The following is a 23535-nucleotide window of genomic DNA, read 5'->3' as shown; positions in this document are numbered from 1 at the left end:
TTTTTAAAGAGTGCCAGTTAGAACTTGGTAAGATTTGGGACCCGTGTATTACAAGGAAGTCACCTTTTTAATATTTTTCAGTGAATATTGTCAGACTGGGATTCAAGGTGTTAATCTGTTTATAGGTGGATAATATCCTGTGCTAACATGCCAATAGTGGTTGTGTGTTAATTAGAGAGGGCTAAACCTTAACAGCATAAGGAAGATATTTGTGGGGGGATGGATAGCTCAGTGGTTTGAGCCTGCTAAACCCAGGGTTGTGAGTTCAGTCCTTGAGGGAGCCATTTAGGGATCTGGGGCAAAATCAGTACTTGGTCCTGCTAGTGAAGGCAGGGGACTGGACTCGATGACCTTCAAGGTCCCTTCCAGTTCTATGAGTTAGGTATATCTGTCTCTATGTTTTACTGAACATTTCTGCAATTCATTTAAAAAAAAAATCCCTTGTAGAACTGAAGGGGAAAAATCCCTTATTAACTGAAGAGGAAAAGAAAAATGTGAACGGAGAAAGTTTGGAGAGAATGAAGCACTTTAAATGCTGTTAACGTATCTCAGTAATGTGTGATTAAAAAGGGTTTTTTCCCCCCAATGTTGGTTTTTTTTCATGAGAACATTTGAGAAATTCTTCTTTTTAAAATGGTGGCTCAGAGTCGAGCTGTGTGAGAAGCTCAGGACTGTAGAGAGGGCTGGCGGCGTGGGGCTATGTGAACCTTTTGTGTTTTGACTACTGTGGGTTTTCACCCCCCGGCTTTCACTTTGGTTTTGGTTCGGATGAATCCAAGAACACTATGCAAAATTTGCCAAAACCACTGAGCTTGCTGTGTGGAAAACCATGCAAGACCATAGCCGTTTTTCCTGATTTCCACTAAAAACTTTTAACAGGTTTGCTTCTAACTCAGCCAAGGCATGCAAAAAAGTTCATGAATTTCAGCTAACTTGTCATGAATTTTGGGCATTTCACAAAGGTCCAAATAAGGTGTGTTGTCTCAATTCTGGTTTCAAATGTGTAATAGTTGGAGAGGTTAGTGGTAATACCAGAGGTTTCTCAGTTTTCTACCTTAGAGTTGCTTTAAAAATCATGTATATAAAGTACACCGCTACCCCGATATAACGCTGTCCTCGGGAGCCAAAAAATCTTACCACGTTATAGGTGAAACTGTGTTATATTGAACTTGCTTTGATCCGCTGGAGTGCTATATCAGGTCACATTATATCGCAATAGAGGTGTAGAATCAGAAATCTTTTAATGATTACTCGTGATTTTTTCTGCTCAAATTTTATTTCATGCGTCTGACCCTAAGCAAAATTAATCTGTTTTCTCTGCTCCTTTCACAATCACCAGTATTTTTTTTAAGAGCACTTGTATGAAAAATTTGATGTATAGTACTTTTCTTCTGAATTCACTTTAATGTTTATCATTATCTTTATTTATTTAGGTTTATAAAATACACACATCAAAAAACCTCCAAGTGCATGTACAGAAAAAAATCCTCCCATCAATTAACAAAATACTTCACAAATCGACCCAGTGGCAATTAAGATTCAATAAAATCCTTATCACTAAAAGAGCTCCACTCTCTTTATCCCTGGCTTACAGCTGTGAAAATATTTTCAATATGCGATCAACTTAATCATATTTGACAGTTGTAAAGATAATGGAAAGTCCTCTACTTTTTTTTTTTTTACAGTATCACTTTTAATATAGTTCTTTGCAGCTTTAGGCAACTTTTATCTTTGTCTGTAACCTATTTCCAGCATCTTGAGTGTGCCTGATTTTTCAGTTGTTTCCGTTGGCCACACTTGTAACTTCACATTTCACTTCCTTAATGTACAATGCGTTGTTAAAACCATTTGTGGATAAATGTTAATTTATACATATTCATTCTGAAGGCTTGTTTTAATGTTTCAGGTCCGTAGAGAATACAGGAAATTCTTCCGTGCCAACGCTGGAAGGAAAATTTATGAATTTACACTTCAGAAAATTGTAAGTACCTATATACATTATAGGTTAATATAAAATTTTGTTTTCTAGCATAGCCAGAATTGTTAGCTGCATGAGTGTATTAATATTTGTAAAGGAGTCGTCATACTACAGAGGTGATAGCATGACCATTTGGTTCTTTATCTTGTAAAGAAGGGATATTAACATGCTTTGAATTTAAGGACATGGGCAGCCTACACCTAAAGCATCATTAGCATTTCTCAGTAAATTTAGCCTCCCAAACTTGTGAGCAGGCTTAATAAATGTAGGAGTTGCAGTTGAATAACAACACTTACTGTTGAAGAGCACCTGTCATTTCTAGATTGTTTTGGTATCTTTACTGGTTAAGATTAATAAAACATCTTGCTTCCAATTTATCACAGATGCAAAAGTACTTCTTGGAAATGAAGAATAAGCTGCCTTCTTTATCACCAATAGACAAAAACTGGCCAGCAAGGCCGTACCTCTTCTTGGATTCAACTCACAAGGAACTGAAGAGGATTTTCCACTTGTGGAGGGTAGGGTGCATTTTGGTCATATGATTTGAGTGCCTCAGTTTTGTTTATGGAGGATGTATTTTTAGGAAATATTTGCTACTATGTTAGCCACTAATTTTTTTGCATAAACTTTGTTTTTATCATTGTGTTTGGCCTTCCAGACATAACCATACATTATCTAGTCCTTTCAGTGGTTGAGGGAAAAAAGAGTAAAGTGTATTACTTCCGCTCCCCCTGGATCTCAATTTAATATGAGGTGAATATGCATAACTGGTAGCTTATAATACTTACGTTCATATCCAGGACTGGTGTTCGCTCAGTCTAAAACTGGAAATACTCAGTGGAATATTATGCATGTGACTGTGGTTAGCTGAAATTTGTTTTGTACCTGTTAATGGAGAAAATGGCGAGAATCTATTTAAGTGCTTACAAGACACTTTGTGAGCACTCAGCGTCCATTATGATCTCTTTGCAACTATGCCATTTTCTGCAAATTGTCAAGGAGAAAGATTCTCTTGTAACTTTTTAACATGGTAAATTGGGAACATGCTGAATTGTGCAAACAGATCTAAATTCTTCAGCCACACTTTGATAGTTGTGTATATTTGTGTATGTGTATTAATAACTATTGGTAATTATTTGATGATGTTTATATTCTAAATTGTGTTTGCTTTCAGAAAGTTGAGTTAATGCTGAAAGTAGGGGGCCCCACTCAAAGCAACTCCAGGATGAAACATTTGCAGCAATACAGTTCTGCCTGCTAAAAGGAACAGCCGGATCCTGATTATTGTATCAGTTATGTAAAGTGGCTGTGTTGTAATACATCATAGTAAAAGAGAAAAAAGGCAAAAACCCCACAACAAAAACCACACACCTTGAAGCTTTATTCTTGTGAACTCCTACAGAGGAGTACGGTTGGGATTTTAGCTGACAGTACAGTCAGCTGACCATATATACTTAAATGAAATACTTTCTTTAAAATTATCTCTGTGTCTAATATAATGCAGCGGTGTGTAGAGCAGGCAAAGGCTGAAGTGCCTCAGCTAGTGGTTGCTGTGTTACCGTGGCATGTAGGCATGGAGTTGAGTCACTCCAGAAATATACTAAGAATGTGTATCTTAAGCAATAAGTGAATAGTAATTAGTGATGGCTGCTGCATTAAAGCAGATTTCAAAGAATGATTTATGATTCCTCTAAAATGTCATGTGTTGTAGTGTAAAAAGTACAGAGACCATTTCACGGATCAACAGAAGCTTATATATGAAGAAAAACTGGAAGCCAGTGAACTTTTCAAGGACAAGAAGGCTTTATATCCAGCCAGGTAATGAGTTGTTATGGTACCACTGCTCACAGTGTAAAAGAAAAATAATCTGCGCCCATACTGCTAGTTGTGGATGTATTTTGTGGACCAATTTGCTAATCCTAAATGCCTTGAGAATTTTTTGTTTGTGCATTACTGGCTTGATCAAAACATGGAGGTCTCGTAGCTTATTTTGACAGTCTTACACAGTGAAATCAGTTTGCTTCTAAATTAAATATTAAACTGCTGATTTTTGATGGTGTTCTGTTAGAATCATTATACCCAGAAACTGCCACCAGTTTTGTCAATATAAACACTGAGGACTGTTTTCATGTGCCAAGACCCCAAATGTAGCAGAAAGGATGTTTCTTTGCGTAAAAACATTTAGCGAACCTGCATAAGGGGACTGGATGCCTCCTTCTCGTGCCTTGTTGATCTGGCAGTGAGTGCCACAACAAATAGCCACGGAACAAGGTGAAGGGGTGGAATTAACAATTTCACTCACAAATGAGGCAAAGGCTTTGGAGCCCACACTCTGCGCGATGCTAAGTAGCCTACATCCTACATGAGAGAGAACAACCAGTGGAGTCCACTACTCCCTCCCGCCATCCCCAACGATACCAAGCCATGGCTTGGCTACTCCATATCTGAGCATACAATTCACATTGGCGCTAAGGACCCCATCTCTCAGCCCTGCAGTGTCACGGTGCAGATTCATTATGATTGATTATTTGTATTACCCTAGCATGAAAGTGCATTAGTCATGGACCAGGACATGACTGTTCTAGGTGCTGTACAAGTACAGAATAGAAAAAGGTGGTCACTGCCCCAGGTAGCTTTACAATCTAAGTGTAAAAGAAAAGACAGCAGATAGATCCAGGGGAAGAGTACAAGGAAACAAGAAGGCATTATTGGTCATCTTGATAAGCAGTGGTCCGCAGTGCATTAGTAGCATAACCATTAAGTTTTTTGGAGGCATCACCGCAAAGGTGTGTTTGAAGGAGGGGCCTTTGTGGATATTTACAGAGATCTACCCCCACTATGTGGGGCAGCAGGACAGAGCATGAAAGTGGTTGTTTGAAAATGTAACAAGTGGGGGATGGAGGCTGGCATCATGGTCTGCTTAGAGACAGGCATCAACCTTTTAGATAGTGAATGAGAGATGACAGGGAAGGTGGATATCCACACTTGATTCGTGCTGTAGTGGCATTCCAGTACTTCCTCTGGTCCTGGGCCAGGCAGCTCCTTTCCGTCTCTGGCTGCAGGTGCCGGGGGTTGGGCACTCAGCATGAAGGGAACTGGGGCGCTGCAGGCAGGACTGGGTGGGGGAGCTCAAGAGATGGAGCTGCTGGGAGCCTGAGGCAGAATGGGAGCCAGGCCATGTTGGGAGTTGGACAGCAGAGTCTCCACAGGGAGCAGGTCCTGGGCATAGGTAGCTGGAATATCTGTTGTGGAAACTGGCATGTTAGCAAGAGAAGAGGAGATATTGTGTGTGGGGTGGGGGGAGGAAGGAAGACGTGGAGACAGGACAGGCTCTGCAGAGAGTTACCCCCTGCTCCCCAAACTTCTCCACTGCCCTTATCTTCTTCCTAGTTCCCCCCAGTAACCCCCTGCTCCCCATGCTCACTCCTGTGGCTTCCCACTGCCCTTCATTCTGGCTGCTTTTTTTTTTAGGACTTTCTTGTTCTGGTGGGGATAGGTTGTGAAGGGCCTTGAAAGTAAAGACAAGTGGCTTATGTCTGAGGCAGCAAAGAAGGGAGTAGCCAGTGGAAGGCTGCAAAGAGAGGAGTGACAAGGTCAAAGCGGCAGGATAGGAAAATGATCTTTGCAGCAGCCTGTAGGCCTTTCTCACTTGTTCAGAATTTGGACAATAAGAAGCAAACAAAAATACTTGCTGCTAACAGATTTGCTGTGGTCATTATTTAAGCTTAATTGATGCTAAAATATTAATGAAAAAAGTAAGCAGTGTTGGAATGTGAGGACTAGGCTATTTTGTAGTTAAGCATGTTAAGAAATATCTTTAAATGATGAAACTTGTAAAGCTTTTTATCTTCCCAAGGTCACGTTTATTTGGTAATTATTTCTATTCCAGAAACTCTGTCTACTCAGTGATAGTGTCTGGGCTGGGTAAAATCTTACATATCTCTACAAATACTCTTATCAGTATTTCAGACAGGTACAGGCCTGAAAATGCCAGGGAGTTTCTGATGAGTCTCCAGTTGCTGCTATCTGTCCAGTTAACATTGCTCAAGTAATTGCAAGAATGTCTACATTTTTCTTTGGGCTGCAGGCATATTTGTGTTGTATGCAGTAAAGCTGATAAAAATCAGTTCTGAGGCTCTTTAAAGAAGCTTGATTGAAATTTAAGTTATGATTGGAACTGAGGAACTAGAAGTTCAGTTTTCAGTGGAAACAAACCTTGTGGTGTGTCTTATTTTTGTATAAAAGTAGCTTGTGTTAGACTGTTCTCTCCAGCCTGCTAGTCAGAATCTGAATGTGGAGAGATTTCTTGTTTGAGCAATGGGGAATTGATTAACTGAAAGCCAATACCCATTGTAATTAAATCTTCAACTCATGGTTCAGCCAGAATCCATATTTTATATTTTCAACCAAAATGCTTCCTAAATTCAGAATGAAATGAAACCACACTGATTAAAGACTTACAAAACATTTTCAGCTAACTTGTTTGTGTGGCAGCAGAGAGAGAGAGAGAGAGAGGTGCTAGGGTTTCTTGAAAACTTGTTTGGTTAAATTTACTTCTTGTGCAGCACTGTTGCCTAAAGCAGGGCTTGAAAATCTTACCCAGTACTTACTAATTTAAGAACCTAGACCAATTAAGTCCACTAGCCAGGGTGAGAAAATGTGGTCTTCGAAGGTCCCCAAATTGACACTATCTGCATTTTAGAGGCATACAACAGTTGTGTATTAATGGGAAAGGTTATCAGCAGCCAACAACTTTATATTTAATTTATTTAAAAATATGTTAATTGTAACACCTCTCTTGCTTTTCTTATACTTCCTTTTCATTCCAGGTTTCGCTCAGTCTTTCTCCTTTCTTTCATATAATAGATCCTGGAATATCTTTTTCTTCACTGTATTCAAGCATCTGTACCAGCTCTTTCTATTTCTCTTAACAATAGAGGAGGAGATCAAAAAACAATTTTTTATTATTATTATTTTTTTTTACTCTTTCCCACTCCTGGAAAAAGTAGAGGCTGCCATATTTCTGTGAGGGTGCTGTCCCTGGATCCTGGTTGGCACATCCTTTTTTTTTTTATGTCTGCCTCCAGTCAATAGACGACTGCCTGTGGAACTTAGAAATCCCTTTTGTGCTGCAGGAAGAAAGAAGCAGTGTTCACTTTATCTCTGGTTGTGAGCTTCTCATGTAGGAACAGTTCAAGACTGAAAAATGCAATATTATGCATTAAAATGTACAGCTGAGGTTTTGGAAGTCAGAATGCTGTCAGATAGGACTAAGTAGGAGATAGATCCAAATCTGGTGTATATTCAGGGAGAGATTTGCAAAGGCACAGAGGACTGGTAGGCACCCAACTCCCATGAAAATCAGTGGGAGTTGAATGCCTTACAAATTGCTTAGGCCCATTGGAAAATACCTACCAAAGTGCTGAGACTGGGATATTTTATATATTCTTGTGTTAAACATCATGCAACCAATGAAGTGGGAAAGTGTATGCAAGTAAATACGATACCCATGAATAAGGTCTTTGGGACTGCCATTGGCACCAATCCACTATTGTAAAGCCTACACCAGAATGTGACAGTTCTGGGATTTTTTACTTGTGCCCAAAAGTCAAATTTAACTTGAGTGTTTCTGTATTGTTTTGTCCTTTCATAGTGTTGGGCAACCATTCCATGGGGCTTACCTGGAAATCAGCAAGAACCCCAAGTACAAAAAACTCAAAGATGCTGTGGAAGAAAAGATCATTATTGCTGAAGTTGTGAATAAAATCAATAGAGCTAATGGGAAGGTAATAAAATAGCACTGTTTAATCCCAAAGGGCATTCTGATGTGATAGGTCTTGTTGTAAATTAACATATAAGGCAATTTTATTTTTCCCCTCAATGATTCTGAAGGTAATAAAATGCTTATTTATTCAGTTTCCCCATCTGTAAAATGGAGATATTGATGCTTACCTCACTTGCAAAGCGTTTTGAGATCTATTGATGAAAACTGCTGCATAAGAGGCAGGTATTAGTTATTAATTGATGGTAATTTTCTTTCATAACTGTTCTTATTAAATTATCTATTTTAGACGGTAGAAGTGTGGAATTCTTTTAGGATAAGTATGTTTCTAATGTCAAAAAAATGTTGTTGTTTAGAAAAAATCCTTAGCTGTATATTAGGAGAATAGTTCTATGAGATGATAGCGGAGTACAACATACCGTATATACTCGTTTATAAGCCAAATTGAAGGAAAGAGGAGCACCAGAGAAGGGGGTCGCTTATGAACGGGTATAGAGAGGGAGATGTGGGACACAGTCTGTCCCCCCAACAGAGGCAGCAGAACAAGAAGGGAAGAGGTAGGGCCAGAGTGTCTCCACTTCTGGCCATGCTGCTCTCCCCCCAGCCTCCAAAGCAGCTGCAGCTCCGGGGCTGGCAGGCTGCAGCTCCGCCGCTCGGCCCCGCCCCCCAGAGCAGGCTAGGACCACTCTGCCCAGTCTGAGCCGCCAGAGCAGGCTGCTCTGGCCCTCCCCAGATAAAGTGGGAAGGGATGGGATGGGGAGAGTGGGGGGGGTTCCGGGCTAGGGGTGGGTTCATGTGGGGGGTGGTCACAGGGGTTACTCCCCTGACTTCTGGCTTCTCCCCCTCAAAAAATTTCCCCACCAGTTGCTGTCCCAGCTCATCAGGATAAGCAGTGGGACACTTTGTTTACTTAGGTTTTCCTCCGTGCCTGCAGACGCTCGAGGTAGACAAACCATCTCAGCCTACCAGCAGCTTATCCTGATGGCTCGGGAGCCAAAGTTTGCTGACTGCTGAATTATAGGATCGGCTTATGAACGGGTCATAAAAATTTTCCACTTTTACTTATCCATCTTGCGGAGGTCGGCTTATAAACGGACTGGCTTATGATCAAGTATATGCGGTAGTATTTAAAATATATAAGCATTTTGGTACATGTAGTGTTGCACACAAATATATGTGCTTGATACTGCATTTACTCTGCCCCCAAAATGTATGTTGATTTCAGTAGACATTTGCAGTGCACAAGGAATGAAGAATCAGGGTTATTCTCATTTATATATGTATTCTGACTTTCCATTTTCAGATTGTAAATCTATAAACTTACAATTAAAAGCATTGTGTTTATACATGTAAGCATAGGGGTCAAAATGAATAACTGGGGGTGAATTAGACTTTTGGATCGATAAGAAGGCAGTTAAAGGTGACCACATTTTCAGAGACGATCAAACTGTAGCTCCTGCTGAACTTAAAACACTCAGGTTTGAAAATTTGAGCCACAGTTCTTAGTTGTATGAACTGTTTGTTTTCCTAATGGTTACTCTGTTGTAGAGTCTTCATCTCTGTGTGTTTGAATAGATAATGTTTTTCATTTTCTTATTTTACAGTGTGCATCCAGGATTTTCTTGTTAACAAAAAATAATGTCCTCCTTGCTGATCAAAAGTCTGGACATATCAAGTCAGAGGTCCCTCTGGGTGATGTTACTAAAGTGTCCATGAGCTCTCAAAATGATGGCTTTTTTGCTGTGCACCTCAAAGAGGTAGAGTTTAAATCTGTAATAAATTATCAAGCAAACGTATACTGTCTGAGAAGAAATTATTTTAAAACACTAAGTCTTGTGGTGTTAGCATATATGGTTAAAACAGCTGTCTAAACGTTTGCCACATCTATGAAGTGGTAGGTTTAAGATTACTAAAGACCAGGTAGTGGAACTGTTAAATAATAGGTGACAATTCGCTTGTGAAAATGAGACCTAGTGATTTGCTTCAGCCTTTTCAGGGTTTAGACTTTTTCCATTTGTAAAATGGCCCTTTAGTCTGGTTTTTATTCATAGTGAAAGCTTGTCCTTAGCTTTTTAACCCCTCGTATAGCTTTCCCTGACTCTTCAGTGTAACTGAAGTATAATGAACAGATTAGTAAATGTGTTTCTGCTCTTTAGGGGAAGCAGGACGTTTAGATTATATATCATCCCCTTTTTTCTTCTGAAAAAATGTATTAACTTCTATACCTAGGCTTTTAAAAACTTATTGAGAATATTTTTACCACATTTTTATTGTTCACTTCATATTACTCTCTCCATTCTTCATCACTAACTTTGCCATTCATCCCCTTGATGGGCGCTCGAAGAAATGTACATTATTATATCACTAATTTAGTTACCAATCTAAAAGAATCTACAAGTACTTTGTTTCTCTTCACTGATTGTAGAACCCTCTTAAAAATCTGTTCTTTCAGTGTTTTCTTTCTTAAATGGAGCTGATAGAATAGCTGTTTTGTTGAACAAATTCAATTCATATAGTGGTGCCCTGTCATGCCAGAACGTCTTTTTCTGTGTGCTAGTATCAAGAGTTGGTTTCAGTTCCTATGATATAGTGTGAATTGCTGTGATATAGCCAGCAGAGGGAGACTCAAACAGTACATTTCTGTAGGATCTACAAAGTTTAGTGGCTTTCCTTTGAGCTGAGGGGGAACCTACCTTGATAGTTAGAATCCCATGGAGCTTTCTTATCAGATTCTAACAGGTTTAAGGTTGCGTCATATTTGAAGCCCAAAACTTGGATGGCGTTCCTTTTTAACTTCAGCGTCAAAATACTGGCACTTGGTGGTGACAGGAAACCTCCTTGCTACCCTGCCTTGCCCAGTGATGTGCTTTACTGGTATTTGATCCTTATGTTTTGCATTTTGGGGGGTGGCATAAGAAGGAGGGGTTCTAAAGTCTGCTTACCTATATAAAACTCTACAGGATTCCTCTGAGTCTATCTGTGCTGATACTAACTACATTTCCTTCCGTTTTAGGGCTCAGGAGCAGCTGGTAAAGGGGATTTCCTGTTCAGCAGCGATCATCTTATTGAAATGGCCACCAAGCTTTACCGCACCACTCTCAGCCAGACCAAACAGAAGCTCAACATTGAGATTTCTGATGAGTATGTTTGTTTATTTTTTGCTCATTTTTAAAAGGATATTTCCTTCAGTGCAGCATGCCGATAGGTTCATCAGTCAAAAATGTAACCTTGGATAAACAAGGTTTATGTAACTGGGATTTTTTTCTGATGACAGAAAAATAACTCGTAATCAAGGATTCCAGTTTTCTGTTTCTGTCTGTGTTTATTTCCAGTATTCGTTTTTGGCTATTTTAGAGCCTTGAAACTTAGTAGAGAAATTCTTTGTTTTTTAGGTTTGTTTGAAATGAGACTATACATTTGAGCAGAAATGCTATTTCATTATCAGTGAAATTTAAATAAAAACAAATTAAATTTAAAACCATCTTTTCCTTGTATAGATTTATGTTTTCACACTGTGTGTAAACCACATACATAAGCAGCTTTACATGCTGCTACTATGTGTGACCAAATAATGAATCATGGAGAACATGACAGGAAACAATACAGGCTGTAATTGACAGAGACAAAACATTAATAGGATGTCAGTTCATCTGAAACATCTTTTACCTTCTTTTTCAGTGTTGTATGTTACTTAAAATTCCTGTTGATGTTTAATCAGTTGTTTGTGGCTTAAGCAGAAAACTGGAGTCTCCAATTATAAATTGTGTCCATTGAGTTCTGTTTCATGTTTTGGTCTCTTAGGTAAGATTCAGAGTATCAATGTTATAAGCATGGAGTAAAGTTGCCATGTAAATTAGCTTTTATTGATTAAGTGCAAGGTCTGTTAAGAAATAGATCACCAGTTGTTTTTGGACTTAAGGCCTGATTCTGCCACATTTGCTTATGTGGAGTAGAAGCATGCTCTGTGAGTAATGCCACTGATTACAGTGGGACTGCTCATAGAGTAAGGTACTGTTCCTTTTGAATAAAGGAAGCAGAATCTGTCCTTATTTCTTCAAGATGTGTGTCCCTGTGGGTGCTCCACTTCAGGTGTTGGTGCGTCCCAGCGCCATTGATTGAAGGTCTTCAGTAGCAGTGCCTGGTTGGGCTGCACGTGCACAGGTGACGTCTCGCGGCATTGTTGAAGTCTGTTTGGCGCATGCGTGTTTCAACTCCCTCAGTTCCTTCTCAACCATCCTCGACTGAAGATGGAACTCGGGGCAGTGCTGAACCTCTTCTCCTATTTTGAGAGAAAATTAGTTTTATTTAGATAAAACCTCTCCAGTTACTACCCTACCTTTAGATAGTTGCATAGAGCTCACTAAAAACAAAACAAACACCCATCTCTCCCCCCCAAAAAAACAAAAAAAACCCTAGTTTTTCTTAACCCCTTTCCCCCCTTTTGGAGTGAACTCCGTTACAGTCTTGTTCTTAGACCTTCTTCAGTGGGCCACATTAAAGATACCAGGGTCTCCTGGTTTCAAAAATGCTACTTTTGCAAGAGCCTCATACCATGCTTGGACGGACATTCCTGGTGTGTCAAATGCCTCGGTGAGATACACGTCCCAACTAAGTGCGTCCACTGCAATAATCTAAAAAACAGAGCTCACAGAGATCTGCGTTTTAAAGATGATTCTTATGGAGAAATCCCTCCAACCTGATTTGGAGATGGGCAAAACAAAACCCTCTTCTAGGTGCTCTCTGACCACGTTGGAACTGACCAAGAGCCTAGCACCACCCTGTCACGAGATGATGAAGAGAGCCTCAACCTCAACAGACAGGGAACCAGGCACAAAGACATGGTCCCCAACTAGGTCCTTGCCAGCGGTGCCGACTGCCTCAGAGGTCAGCACCTGCAGCATTCCCAACACCTCCAGCACCGGGCATATGGTGCAGAAATGTAAGCAGTCAAGACTGCATCATGGCCAGGTCTCCCAGGCACCACAGGTTCCAGCACCCATGCCAGAGTTTGTGCCATCTGTGCAAAGAGCCCTGGCACCAGCGACTCCGCTGGCACCGGACACCCTCTGAACACTAGGGATCTACACCCCTCCTTCCAGGCGAAAGAGATACCAGCTTTACCAGAGGTCTCGCCCGCAGCAATGCAACCACCCATATTCCAAGCAGTACGGCACAAGGAGGTCCCACGGCAGGGCTAACAGGCATCGACAAACCCAGTCTGAACAACCTACCTCCCACCAGTCGGGCAACACACTGCAATTTTGAAATCTTGGTCGAGGATCTGAGCATCCACTCCTTACCACCAGCGCCTACTTGCCCTTTTGGCCATCACCTCCAGCGCTTCCACCATGCTTGGCAAAACATCACACAGGATTGCTGGGTCCTGGAAATAGTGCAGTCGGGCTATTCCATCCCCTTTATTTCAGGGACCACCCTCACGAACACCTACTTCAGGAAGAAGTAACTCACCTGCTCCTCTTAGGTGCAATGGAGTGAGTTCCAGCACAACACAAAGGGAAGGGATTTTACTCCCACTGTTTCTTGAACCAGAAGAAAAGCGGAGGATGGCGACCCATTCTAGACCTGCGACGATTCAATAAATTCGTCCACTCCCAAAAATTCAGAATGGTAATGTTGGACATGATAATACCGGCGCTGGAACAAGGGGACTGGACACAAACTTCTATATTTCAATACACCCAGCACACAGACGATTCCTACGGATCACAGTGGCGCACAACCATTTCTAACACAGAGTGTTTCGATTAGGTCTGTCCATTGCACCGCAGGTGTTTTCCAAGACACTTGCAGTGGTAGCAGCTCACTTACACAAAGGATCATATTTTTCCCATACCTGGACGACTGCCTCATCAAGGGCTAGTCGTGCGAAGAAATGCAAACAGCAACACAGTCGACCATCGCTCTTTTCCAAAGGATCAGACTGCAAATAAACTTCCAAAAGTCCACTATGACACTTACATAGAGTTCATTGGGGCTTATGTGGACTTGATCCTTGCCAGAGCCTTCCTCCCACAGGCCAGGTTCCTCACTATCAAACACCTCATACACATGGTGTCCATCTGCCCAAGGGTCGAAGCCAGAACGTGTCTGCAACTTCTGGGCCACATGGCAGCTGCCACGTTCGTGGTGAAACATGCCAGACTACGCATGAGGTGCTTACAGGGCTGGTTGAGTTCTGTATACAAACCCACCAAGCATAGTTTCCATATGATGATAACTCCACCCGCAAACGTGCTGAACTTACTGCACTAGTGGACGGAAAGGGAAATATAAGCACAGGAGTTCCCTTTTGCCAAAATCCCCCCGCACTCGTGCTCACCACGGACACCTCCCTGGTAGGTTGGGATGCACACCTGCAACACCACACGACACAAGGCAGGTGATCTGCACCGGAGGCCCATCTGCATATAAACCTCCTAGAACTCTGAGCTGTCAGGTACACCTGCCTTCACTTCCTCCCACTCATTCTAAACAAATCTATTTGAGTACCTATGGACTATACTGCATGCGTGTTCTACTTCAACAGACAAGGAGGGAGCAAGATCACACTCCCTGTGCATAGAAGCCATCAAACTTTGGAACTGGTGCATACGCCATCGCATAAATATCATGGCTTCATACCTATCCGGGGTGTCAGAACACCACTGCTGACACCCTCAGCAGACACTTTTCACAGGAACACAAATAGGAACTAAATCCTACAGTCACGTCCCACCTATTCTCCCTTTGGGGCTCTCCTTCGATAGATCTGTTTGCCAGAACAAGGAACCACAAATGCCAATTATTTTGTTCCAGAGCAGTACTCGGAACTGGCTCTCTGGGAGACGCATTCCTAATCCCATGGATCAGGACACTTAGGTATGCATTCCCTTCAATTCCTCTAATACACAAGAGTTCTCCGCAACATCAGGGATGACGAGGCCGAGGTCATACTTATCACCCTGACGTGGGCCAGACATGTTATTCTTACCTGCTTCGCATGTCGATCTGCCCTCCAAGAACTCTCCCAATGAGACCGGACCTCCTCTCCCAGAGTGACAGCGCATCCTCCATCCACAACTGGAGTAACTTTCATCTGACAGTCTGGCTCCAATTTGTTTCCAATTGCATGAACTAGCCTGTTCAGAGCAAGTCAGACACATGTTATTACACAGGAGATGAAACTTATCCTACAATACTTACCTCCAAAAGTGGGAACATTTCTCGATGATGTGCTTAGAGAAAGCTCTCGCGCCCTGCCTCACACCCCTTCCCGATATCCTAGACTACATTTTAGAATTCAGAAACAAAGGTGTATCACTCAGCTCCATCAGAGTTCATCTCGCAGCAATCAATGCCTTCCACGAGAAACTGGATGGCACCTCTGTCTTCACACACCCTACTAAAAAATGCTTCCTTACTGGACTCCAAAACCTCTATCTTGAAGTCTACTCCCCCACACCCACCTGGAATTTGAACCTTGACCTTAGGGGCCTCATGAGACCTCTCTTTGAACTGATAGCCATCTCCTCCTTACTCCACACGTCCATGAAGGTTGCTGAAGGTTGCATTCCTTGTGACCTTCACATCAGCCAGATAGGTCGGGGAATTAAGTGCACTCATGGCCAACCTCCCAGTACACTAAGTTCTTTAAGGACAAGATCATGATGCAACCCCACCCTAAATTTCTGTCAAAGGTAGCGTGTCCTCTTTCCACCTTAACCAGCTGATACACCTCCCCACTTTTTACCCAAAACCCTATAGGAAGCAGCACTTCATACCCTCGATGTAGAAAGGCGATTGCCTTCTACTTGAACAGAACAAAAATAATTTAGTAAATCACCTAGACTCTTTGTATCTACTGCAGAACACTCCAAAGGAGCTGCTGTTTTGAAACAGTGACTCTCCAAGTGGATCTCCAGCTGTATTAGATCCTGCTACCAGATCCACGACGTTGAACATCCTGACGGCATCAGAACTCGTTCCACTCAAGCTGCATCAACATCGGTAGCATTCCTACACGACATACCCATTATTGACATATGCAAAGCCACCACATGGTCGTCAGCATACAAGACGCCAGTGCAGACGCTATAGTAGATCAGACAGTACTGGCTGCCACTGCCAAACCCACAATTCCAAAGTCCCCCCCAACGATAGCATGTACTGCTCTACATTCATCTGAAGTGGAGCACCCACAGCAGCACCACTCGAAGAAGAAGAGACAGTGCAGTAACTGATGTTCTTTGAGATGTGTGTCCCTGTGGATGCTCCACTACTCACCCTCCTCCCCTCTACTTTGGAGTTCGACTTAAAGGACTCTACGGTGGAGAGGAACTGAGGGGGTCGAAACGCATGTGTGCCAAACAGACTCCAACGACGCCACGGGACACCAACTGCGCGCGCGTGTCCCAGCTGGGCACCGCTACCAAAGATCTCTGATCAACGGCGCCAGGACGCACTGACACCTGAAGTGGAGCACCCACAGGGACACACATGTGGAAGAAACTCACCCTGTGCAGTAACTGAGGAGCCTTCTTTTAGCATTAGTGAAATTAACAATTTCTCTAGGCAAAACTTGAACCCTTCATGTGCTGTTGCTCACTTAACCATAGATTGCTGCCTAAAGTTCCAGTAATAAGTACAGTTTATGGAGCTGATAGATGCTGAAATGTAGGGTTAACTTGAAAAATCAGAGTTGTTGCTACGAGAAGTCCAGTGGCACTTTTAAGGACTAACAGATTTATTTGGGCATAAGCTTTCGTGGGTAAAAAAAAAATAACCCACTTCTTCAGATGTTGTTCTTCAGTTGTTGCTCTTCATCTGAAAATATCAACTTTTTTCTTAGTACTATAAAAAGTGCAATTAAATTTACTCAACCATAAGTATAGGTGCCCTTAGCATCTTAAAATGTTGAGGCAATTCCTAATAAGGATCTTATTTAATGCTCAGTGGAGAGGCATGTGCTATCAAAATCACATTCCAGCATGCATGTTAGACTGTTCAGTGCACTTGTGTGGCCTGTCTGAGGATTGAGATCTTGTCATCATTCCTGTTAACTATCTGTCTTCACAGAGGCTTGCATTTTTGCTTGTGGATCTGTTGTCTTGGAAATTAAAACCCTTCGGGTATATGTTGTTCTTGAATTTATCCACACAAAAGTATGTGAAGAACTTCATAGTAGCACCATGTTCAGTGATGGTGAAATATTGCTGCGCTGTCCCTTCTGAAGTGTAGATCTGAACACAGCTGCATGCTTAGGAACTGAGGGAAAACTATGTGCCAGGTTCTTAGTCTCTGCTGTGCACTGCTCCTTGGAAAGGGAGGCAAGAATACCTGCAGGCAAGAATACCATTGACCTGTGATTATGCCCCATCAGCTATTTTTTCAGTTGGGGGTGGGGGGAAATAGTTTTCCATTGCAGTGTATTTGCATTTATTTATTGTCACAGGAGGGGGCTAACTGCTGAACCAATCAGATGTGCTGAAATGGGGTTATCTATCTTCTGTATTGTCATTTTTATCAGCAAAATTCTCACAAAACATGGTGGGCCAGCTGCAGGGGGTTGTTTCAAGAGGTCAGAACATCAAGGAAAGTGCAGCACTGGTGACACAGCCTGTGGATGTAGGCGCTTAGTGGCATTTTCTAGATGCTACATGGCTGGGAGCTCTGAGCAAGAGACTCTTCAGCATCTGGTATTGTACAGCAGGAAAAATGTACTGAGTGGAAGCTCTGCAAAGCTCAAGCTGCTTCTTCCCCTGAGCTTTAAATATAGCTTGATTTTGTGATTTCCGGCTGAAGGGAAAAATTCTTTGAAGTTTTTGGCCTCTACTGGAAAACCTCTTAAAGATGCTGAAAGGAAAATCTGCCTATTACAGAAGACCTAGTTTAGGTCAATGGGAATTGTGGAAGAGCCAAACAATGATATGATGCTATCTTGTTTACTGATACCCCTTCGCTATATGTGGTGGTGGTGAAATTCAGAGAGGCTTAATAAAGGTATATTGATGGTTTTTAAGCAACTGGATGATTGCAAGGGAGTTTTTTCCCCTCTCAGTAGAAAATGAAGGGTTAGAGAAACCAGATTACAGAATTTAATCGATTCTGGACTGCAGGAAGCAGCTATCAGAAACTTGCAGATGGCTGAGAAGGGGCTGTGAAATGTATATTACCACTAAACAGAGAACTGTGAAAGCTGACAGAGTAAGAAATATGAAGGTTACTAGACTCCAGAAACACAGAATGGAAGCAATCCAGATGTTCATAATTTTGGTGCCTTACCAGTCTGTGCAACTTAATTTCCTGTAAACAGTCCCTCTGGGGCAGGAAGCAGCTGAATATGGTCTTTATTATATTTCTGATGAGGATGGTCCAAGGGTTAGGGCATTAGCCTGGGACTTGGGAAACTGGGGTTCAAGGAAACCTCGGTTTGCCACTGATTTCCTGTATGACACAGGGAAAAGTCACTCAGAAGTTCTCTGCTTCCATTCCCCATCTGTCAAATGGGTATGTTAGCAATTCCCTACTCCAGAGAGTGTTGTGAGGATAAATACATTAGATTGTGAGGCACTCAGATACTACAATAATGATGGTCATAAAAGTACCTAACTGTTTATCTACAAGAGAAATTCTCCAGAAATCGTAAGTTCTGTACGTCTAGAATATTTTCTCTATCAAATGAGGATTCCAGATTTTTTCATTATACCCAGTAAAACTATCTTTTCTTTAAATGTGCTGCAGGTTGGGTTACCTTTTACAGATCAGAGTTCTAATGCAACACCCTGGTATAAAATAAGAAAGATCCTTTTCTGTATTAACTTCAGTCTTAATGGCTACTTGGAATACTGTTGGGCAAAACTTCTGGGACCCTAAAGCATTTACCAATATGTGTATTGACTGTTAGATTACCACAATCTTTATTCCACTTTTCCCCAGACAGAAATCTATTGTATAGTGAATGGGCGACATCCACTTTGATTGCATTGGCCTCATTAGCACTTCATAAGTAATTTTCCGTCTCTTGATATTTACCCCTTTCTGTCAACTGTTGAAAATAGGCCACTTCCACCTTAATTGAATTGGCCTCATTAGCACTAACCCCCACCTGACAAGGCAACTCACATTTTTTCATGTGCTATGATATATATACTGACTGCTTACTGTATTTTTCACTCCATACATCTGATGAAGTCGGTTTTAGCCCACGAAAGCTTATGCCCAAATAAATGTATTAGTCTCTAAGGTGCCACCAGGACCCCTCGTTGTTTTTCTTGTGTAGTGGTTATGCAGGCTAGTTTTATGCCACACTACACTTAACTATATTTTTAAGGTTATTTACTACTTGAATAACATTATCATCTTTGAAATAGTCTGCAGGCCTTGGGAATTTGATATTTTAGCATTTATGCCAATGGATATAGTTAGAGAAGTGTTTTGGAAAACCAGTAGAAGAACAAGGAGATCTGTTCCAGTGCTGCAGTAAGTGGGGAATAATTGTAAATGTCTCAAATACAAGATCTCTTTCCCCTAGATATGTTGTCACATCATTTTTAACCTGGACTAAGATTTCTGTGTGTTAGCCATGTGACCCTATCTCAGCAAATGGTTAATGGGTGTAGAATTCTACACCCCAAAACTACTAGCAGTGGAGGGAAACAGCGCATATTTATTTTAGGAAGTTTTCTCAAGAAACAATGTAGATAAGATATTTTCAAGAAATCCCGTAATATACGTCTATACATCTTGTTTTAATTTTTAAAAACTTTGTTTACAAGAGTGGCCTTGTCACAGGACCTTTTTTATTATTTGGTGCATGTAATCTAGATGTTAACCTTTGGTAGATCAATAAGTGGATTTGCATCTCTGAAATTATGTTCATTGTGGACAGTCAGAATACCTGAGTTTTATATCATGAAGATCAGCAGCAACAGGGAAAGCAAGTTGCTCTTCAGCAGACTATAAAATCCCTTCGTAATAGGTCATCCTCTCTTTCAATTTAGAAGACATTATTTTACGTTTTATATCTTTGAAATGGTTCTTAGGGGTAAACTTGTTCAATCTTATCTTATATTGAAACTATGATTAAAGAGCATCACTTCTCTGGATCCTGACAAATCTGCTGACATAGCACAATCAGACGTGATGACTCTGATGTGCCTATGTTTTATATTGGATGTAATATACTGATAGGAATTATTGTGCTGGATATCACACCTATAGGCGATTAGATTGCTTGATCTTAAATGGTAGCTAGAAAGGGGAAGAAATAAAATACTGTAGGGGGAAAGGTAGTGATGTTTGGGTCTATAGAGCAGTTATAGTATACACAGGACCATCAGATGGTGTCTGGAGAAATGAGCACAGTGCTAGGAATTGGCAGGTCCTTGTTTTGCCCCTTATTCAACGTGTGGTCCTAGGTGAGTCCTTCTACATTTCTCTGTTTGCCCACCTGTAAAATAGGGCTCTTATTTACCCACTTACCAATGAAGCGTATTGAGGATTAATTGGTATATATCCGTACTGTACTTTAAACATAGACCTTAAGAGGTCATCTAGTCCTTCCTCTAGCACTGAGGCAGGATTAAATATACCTTCACCATCCTTGACTGGTGTTTCTCAGGCTAATATTCTGGGGGTGTATTAAACAGCAGTGTTGAATGATGCTAAGTATTGTTACTTGTCACTTTGATACTTTCATGTATTAATCACACTTTTTCAAACAGACCATTCTGAATGTTCCTTTTCTAAACTGGCACTGCAAAAATCTAGAGTTTGAAGACAGTGAAAGATAATTGAACACAAGGGAGCATAAATGGACAAAACTAATAACATATTTTCTAGTTTCTAACCCTCTTTTATAACTATAAACAATTTCATGAGGTAATAGCATTTACTTTTTTCTTGTTACAGTAGCTAATGAAAGAGAGTCTTGCACAAACGACTATTTGCTGTACACATGGTTTTTCCACTCTTAATTAAAACCCATTTTCTTCTGTCTCATAGGTTCCTGGTTCAATTTAAACAAGACAAAGTATGTGTGAAGTTTATACAAGGCAACCAGAAAAATGGCAACATCCCAACTTGTAAACGAAAAAACAACCGGCTCCTTGAAGTTGCTGTACCTTAACTGCAGTTGGTCCCTCTACCTTTCATGGACTTGTTTTTTTTTGTTATAGTGCAATTTTTAGTTTTTTGGGCTGCCAGTGGCTAATAGCTTTAGAAACCCTTGGCAAAATATTTGACTAATAAGCTTTTAAATCTTTCTTAATACAGTAGTTTTAACCCTCAAAATGTACATTTTGTCCAGTGGCAGCATTTTATGAACTGACAAATATCTGTTGCATATGATATGTGTTCTATGTTTAGCCATCACATTTTAGTACAGCATACCATAAACCCACATATTAATGGAAAAACTATTAATACTCATTGGACTAGATATCTGCCTAATGGAAGATATATAGATTGCATCATAAAAGACATGATGCTTATTGGTAATTTCTGCCCCTTGCATTTTTATGCCAATCTGTGCTGGTGAGCTGAAGGGTTAATTGTTTGCTACCATTAGAGAGAGTGGTAAAATCATGAGACTGAAACAGTAACTTTAATTGTAAACAGTTTTAAGAGGCATGTAACTTGATCTTTTAACAGAATATAGTGCAGGAAAACCTAATTCTGCAAAGCAGAAGGAATGTATAACTGCCTATGCAGCATATGCATATGGTTTTTATTTGCAGTAAAGAAGCTGGTGTTTCAAAACAGGCTTTCTAATTAGGTCAGATATTTTTAATGACTATACAGTAGGAAGCAGAATAGAATTATTAAGGTGGCAACAACATATTTCTTTCATTCACAAAAGCTATATAATTCAGAGCATATTTTCTATTCTGCTTTTTTCCTTAAATTACTGGTTCACATTAGATCCTGAAAAAATGCGGTAGTATGAATAATGAAAACTGCAGGGTATTTAAACTGTTCAGTTGTTATTTGAAGAGTTAGTCTTTTTCAGATATGGGCATGTACAATGTGCAATAAAACACTCATGACATTTTGTGAAAAATTATTTATAATACACTTTTGTGTGTAAGAGAGAGATGATTGGTACAGCCTGCATAGATGATGTAGGGATGAAAGTAGGTTTGTGGTTTTAATTTGCAGTTTTTTAGAATGTACACTACAGTTGTCAATTTGGGAAACGTACTTAGGATTTAAAAGTTTCGTAATTCTGGGGGATGATGTACATAAATTAATGATATAATAATAAAATTGTCCTAATTCTCTGATGTTTGGTACTTTTATGTTATAACCATATTTTTGTATTTCAAAATTTGTGTAAGTTTTTTTTTTGTGCCTGATGTAATATGTGCACAGAAACACTTTACAATCAAGAACTGCATTATAAACTTTCAGTATAACTGACTGCAATTAATCTTTTATAAACCAGAGGCATTAGCTGAAAGCATGGATTTACGGGGACATATTTTGAGTTTTTAGATAGAGGTAACTGCTCAAGTGAAGGGTTTGTTGAATGTAATTGTTTGATTTGTTGATGCAAGGACAGTTGAGAAGTATTGTGTGCTTGCAGGCTGATACAAATCCCTGCCTTCAAAGACAGGTTAAGACACCAGCTGTGCAATGCTGAAAGCCCAAGCATAAATAAAGTAAAGATAAAGCAAAGTTCAGAGTCTCGTTACTCTCGTGTTGGTGAAGTTATGTAGTATATATGAAGGTTTCCTTATGTAGTTGTTCTATTGTAATGTAGACTTTCAGTATTAAAATACTACTACTTATTGCAGCAGAGTCACCAGGGCTTCACATACACTCCTTACATGCCCAGAAAAATAGTTGTTCCACTTATGAAATTTTTGTCACATTTTGGTTTGGGTTAAAATGAAATAAAAGGGTTTAGCTGAGATTGGGGCACAAAATGGTTGCTTTCACTTGTCTCCTTAATGCTATTAAGGTGTAATTTTTTTGAATGGTAATAGTTGTGAAACTTGTGTTAGAATTCTCTTAAATTTGACAAAAGCTACATCTTTCTCATAACATTTTAGTAATACCTGAAGGCTCGAAATAAATCGGCGTCGTCAGATTAATGAATTGTAAGTTTTAAAGCAGCCTAGAAATGCTATAATTGGAGAAGTTTACAAAATAAACCATGGTATCAATTTCTAGAGCAATTAGGGTGCACTCAGATTGTGAAGTCATTGCCCTAAAAACATCGCACAAATGTGTTGATCTAATATTTCAAACACCATTCTTCACATACAATGAATTCAAATTTCCGCTTGGCGAAGTGTAACCCAGTTAAAGCTACAGGGGCTTGTAAAGCTGTTTAACTTTTCAAACTCCTTCCAGTACGAACCTGTTAGGGACAAATTTTCAAAAAATAACCTGGAATTAAGGAAGGCAGACATGTACATTCTGTCATTGGGAATGGGCGACAGAGGATGGATCACTTGATGATTACCTGTTCTGTTCATTCTCTTTGGGGCACCTGGCACTGGCCACTGTCAGTAGACAGTATACTGGGTTTTATGGGCCTTTGGTCTGACCCAGTATGGCTGTTTATGTCATTGGTTCCTGCAATTGTTTGCATGTGGAAAATTAGAGGTGGAATTCAGGAGCATTTGAACATTTGACCCCTGGAATCAATGTTATCTTTTCATTTTTGCATCAAGTCACTATATAAATGACTTCAATTTTATCCTCTGGGAGTATTTAAAATGATCATAGTAAAAGGATAGTACAGATATTTGAAGAAGATGAAGGTCTT

The 23535-nt window shown here is 40.5% G+C and overlaps 1 protein-coding gene across 6 annotated transcripts in view; it reads left to right on the top strand.

The window, feature by feature from the left end:
* The window catches only part of MYO1B (myosin IB), a 243668-nt gene extending 221626 nt beyond the window's left edge, over positions 1 to 22042 (top strand). For 5 of the 6 annotated variants that reach the window (XM_030580337.1, XM_030580339.1, XM_030580338.1 and 2 more), the window contains 7 exons: positions 1907 to 1981; positions 2362 to 2496; positions 3690 to 3796; positions 7632 to 7764; positions 9365 to 9517; positions 10774 to 10901; positions 20763 to 22042. In XM_030580337.1, the coding sequence (XP_030436197.1) occupies positions 1907 to 1981; positions 2362 to 2496; positions 3690 to 3796; positions 7632 to 7764; positions 9365 to 9517; positions 10774 to 10901; positions 20763 to 20886 (855 nt within the window). In that variant the 3' untranslated portion in view covers positions 20887 to 22042. Of the gene's footprint in view, positions 1 to 1906; positions 1982 to 2361; positions 2497 to 3152; positions 3797 to 7631; positions 7765 to 9364; positions 9518 to 10773; positions 10902 to 20762 lie in introns of those variants that run through there. The other variant, XM_030580340.1, reaches the window with a different exon arrangement.
* Positions 22043 to 23535: the final 1493 nt, after the last annotated feature.

Source organism: Gopherus evgoodei, chromosome 11 (genome assembly GCF_007399415.2).
Source record: "Gopherus evgoodei ecotype Sinaloan lineage chromosome 11, rGopEvg1_v1.p, whole genome shotgun sequence".
In the NCBI taxonomy this organism is placed as follows: Eukaryota; Metazoa; Chordata; order Testudines; family Testudinidae; genus Gopherus; species Gopherus evgoodei.
This window is presented reverse-complemented; position numbering and strand designations above follow the sequence as displayed.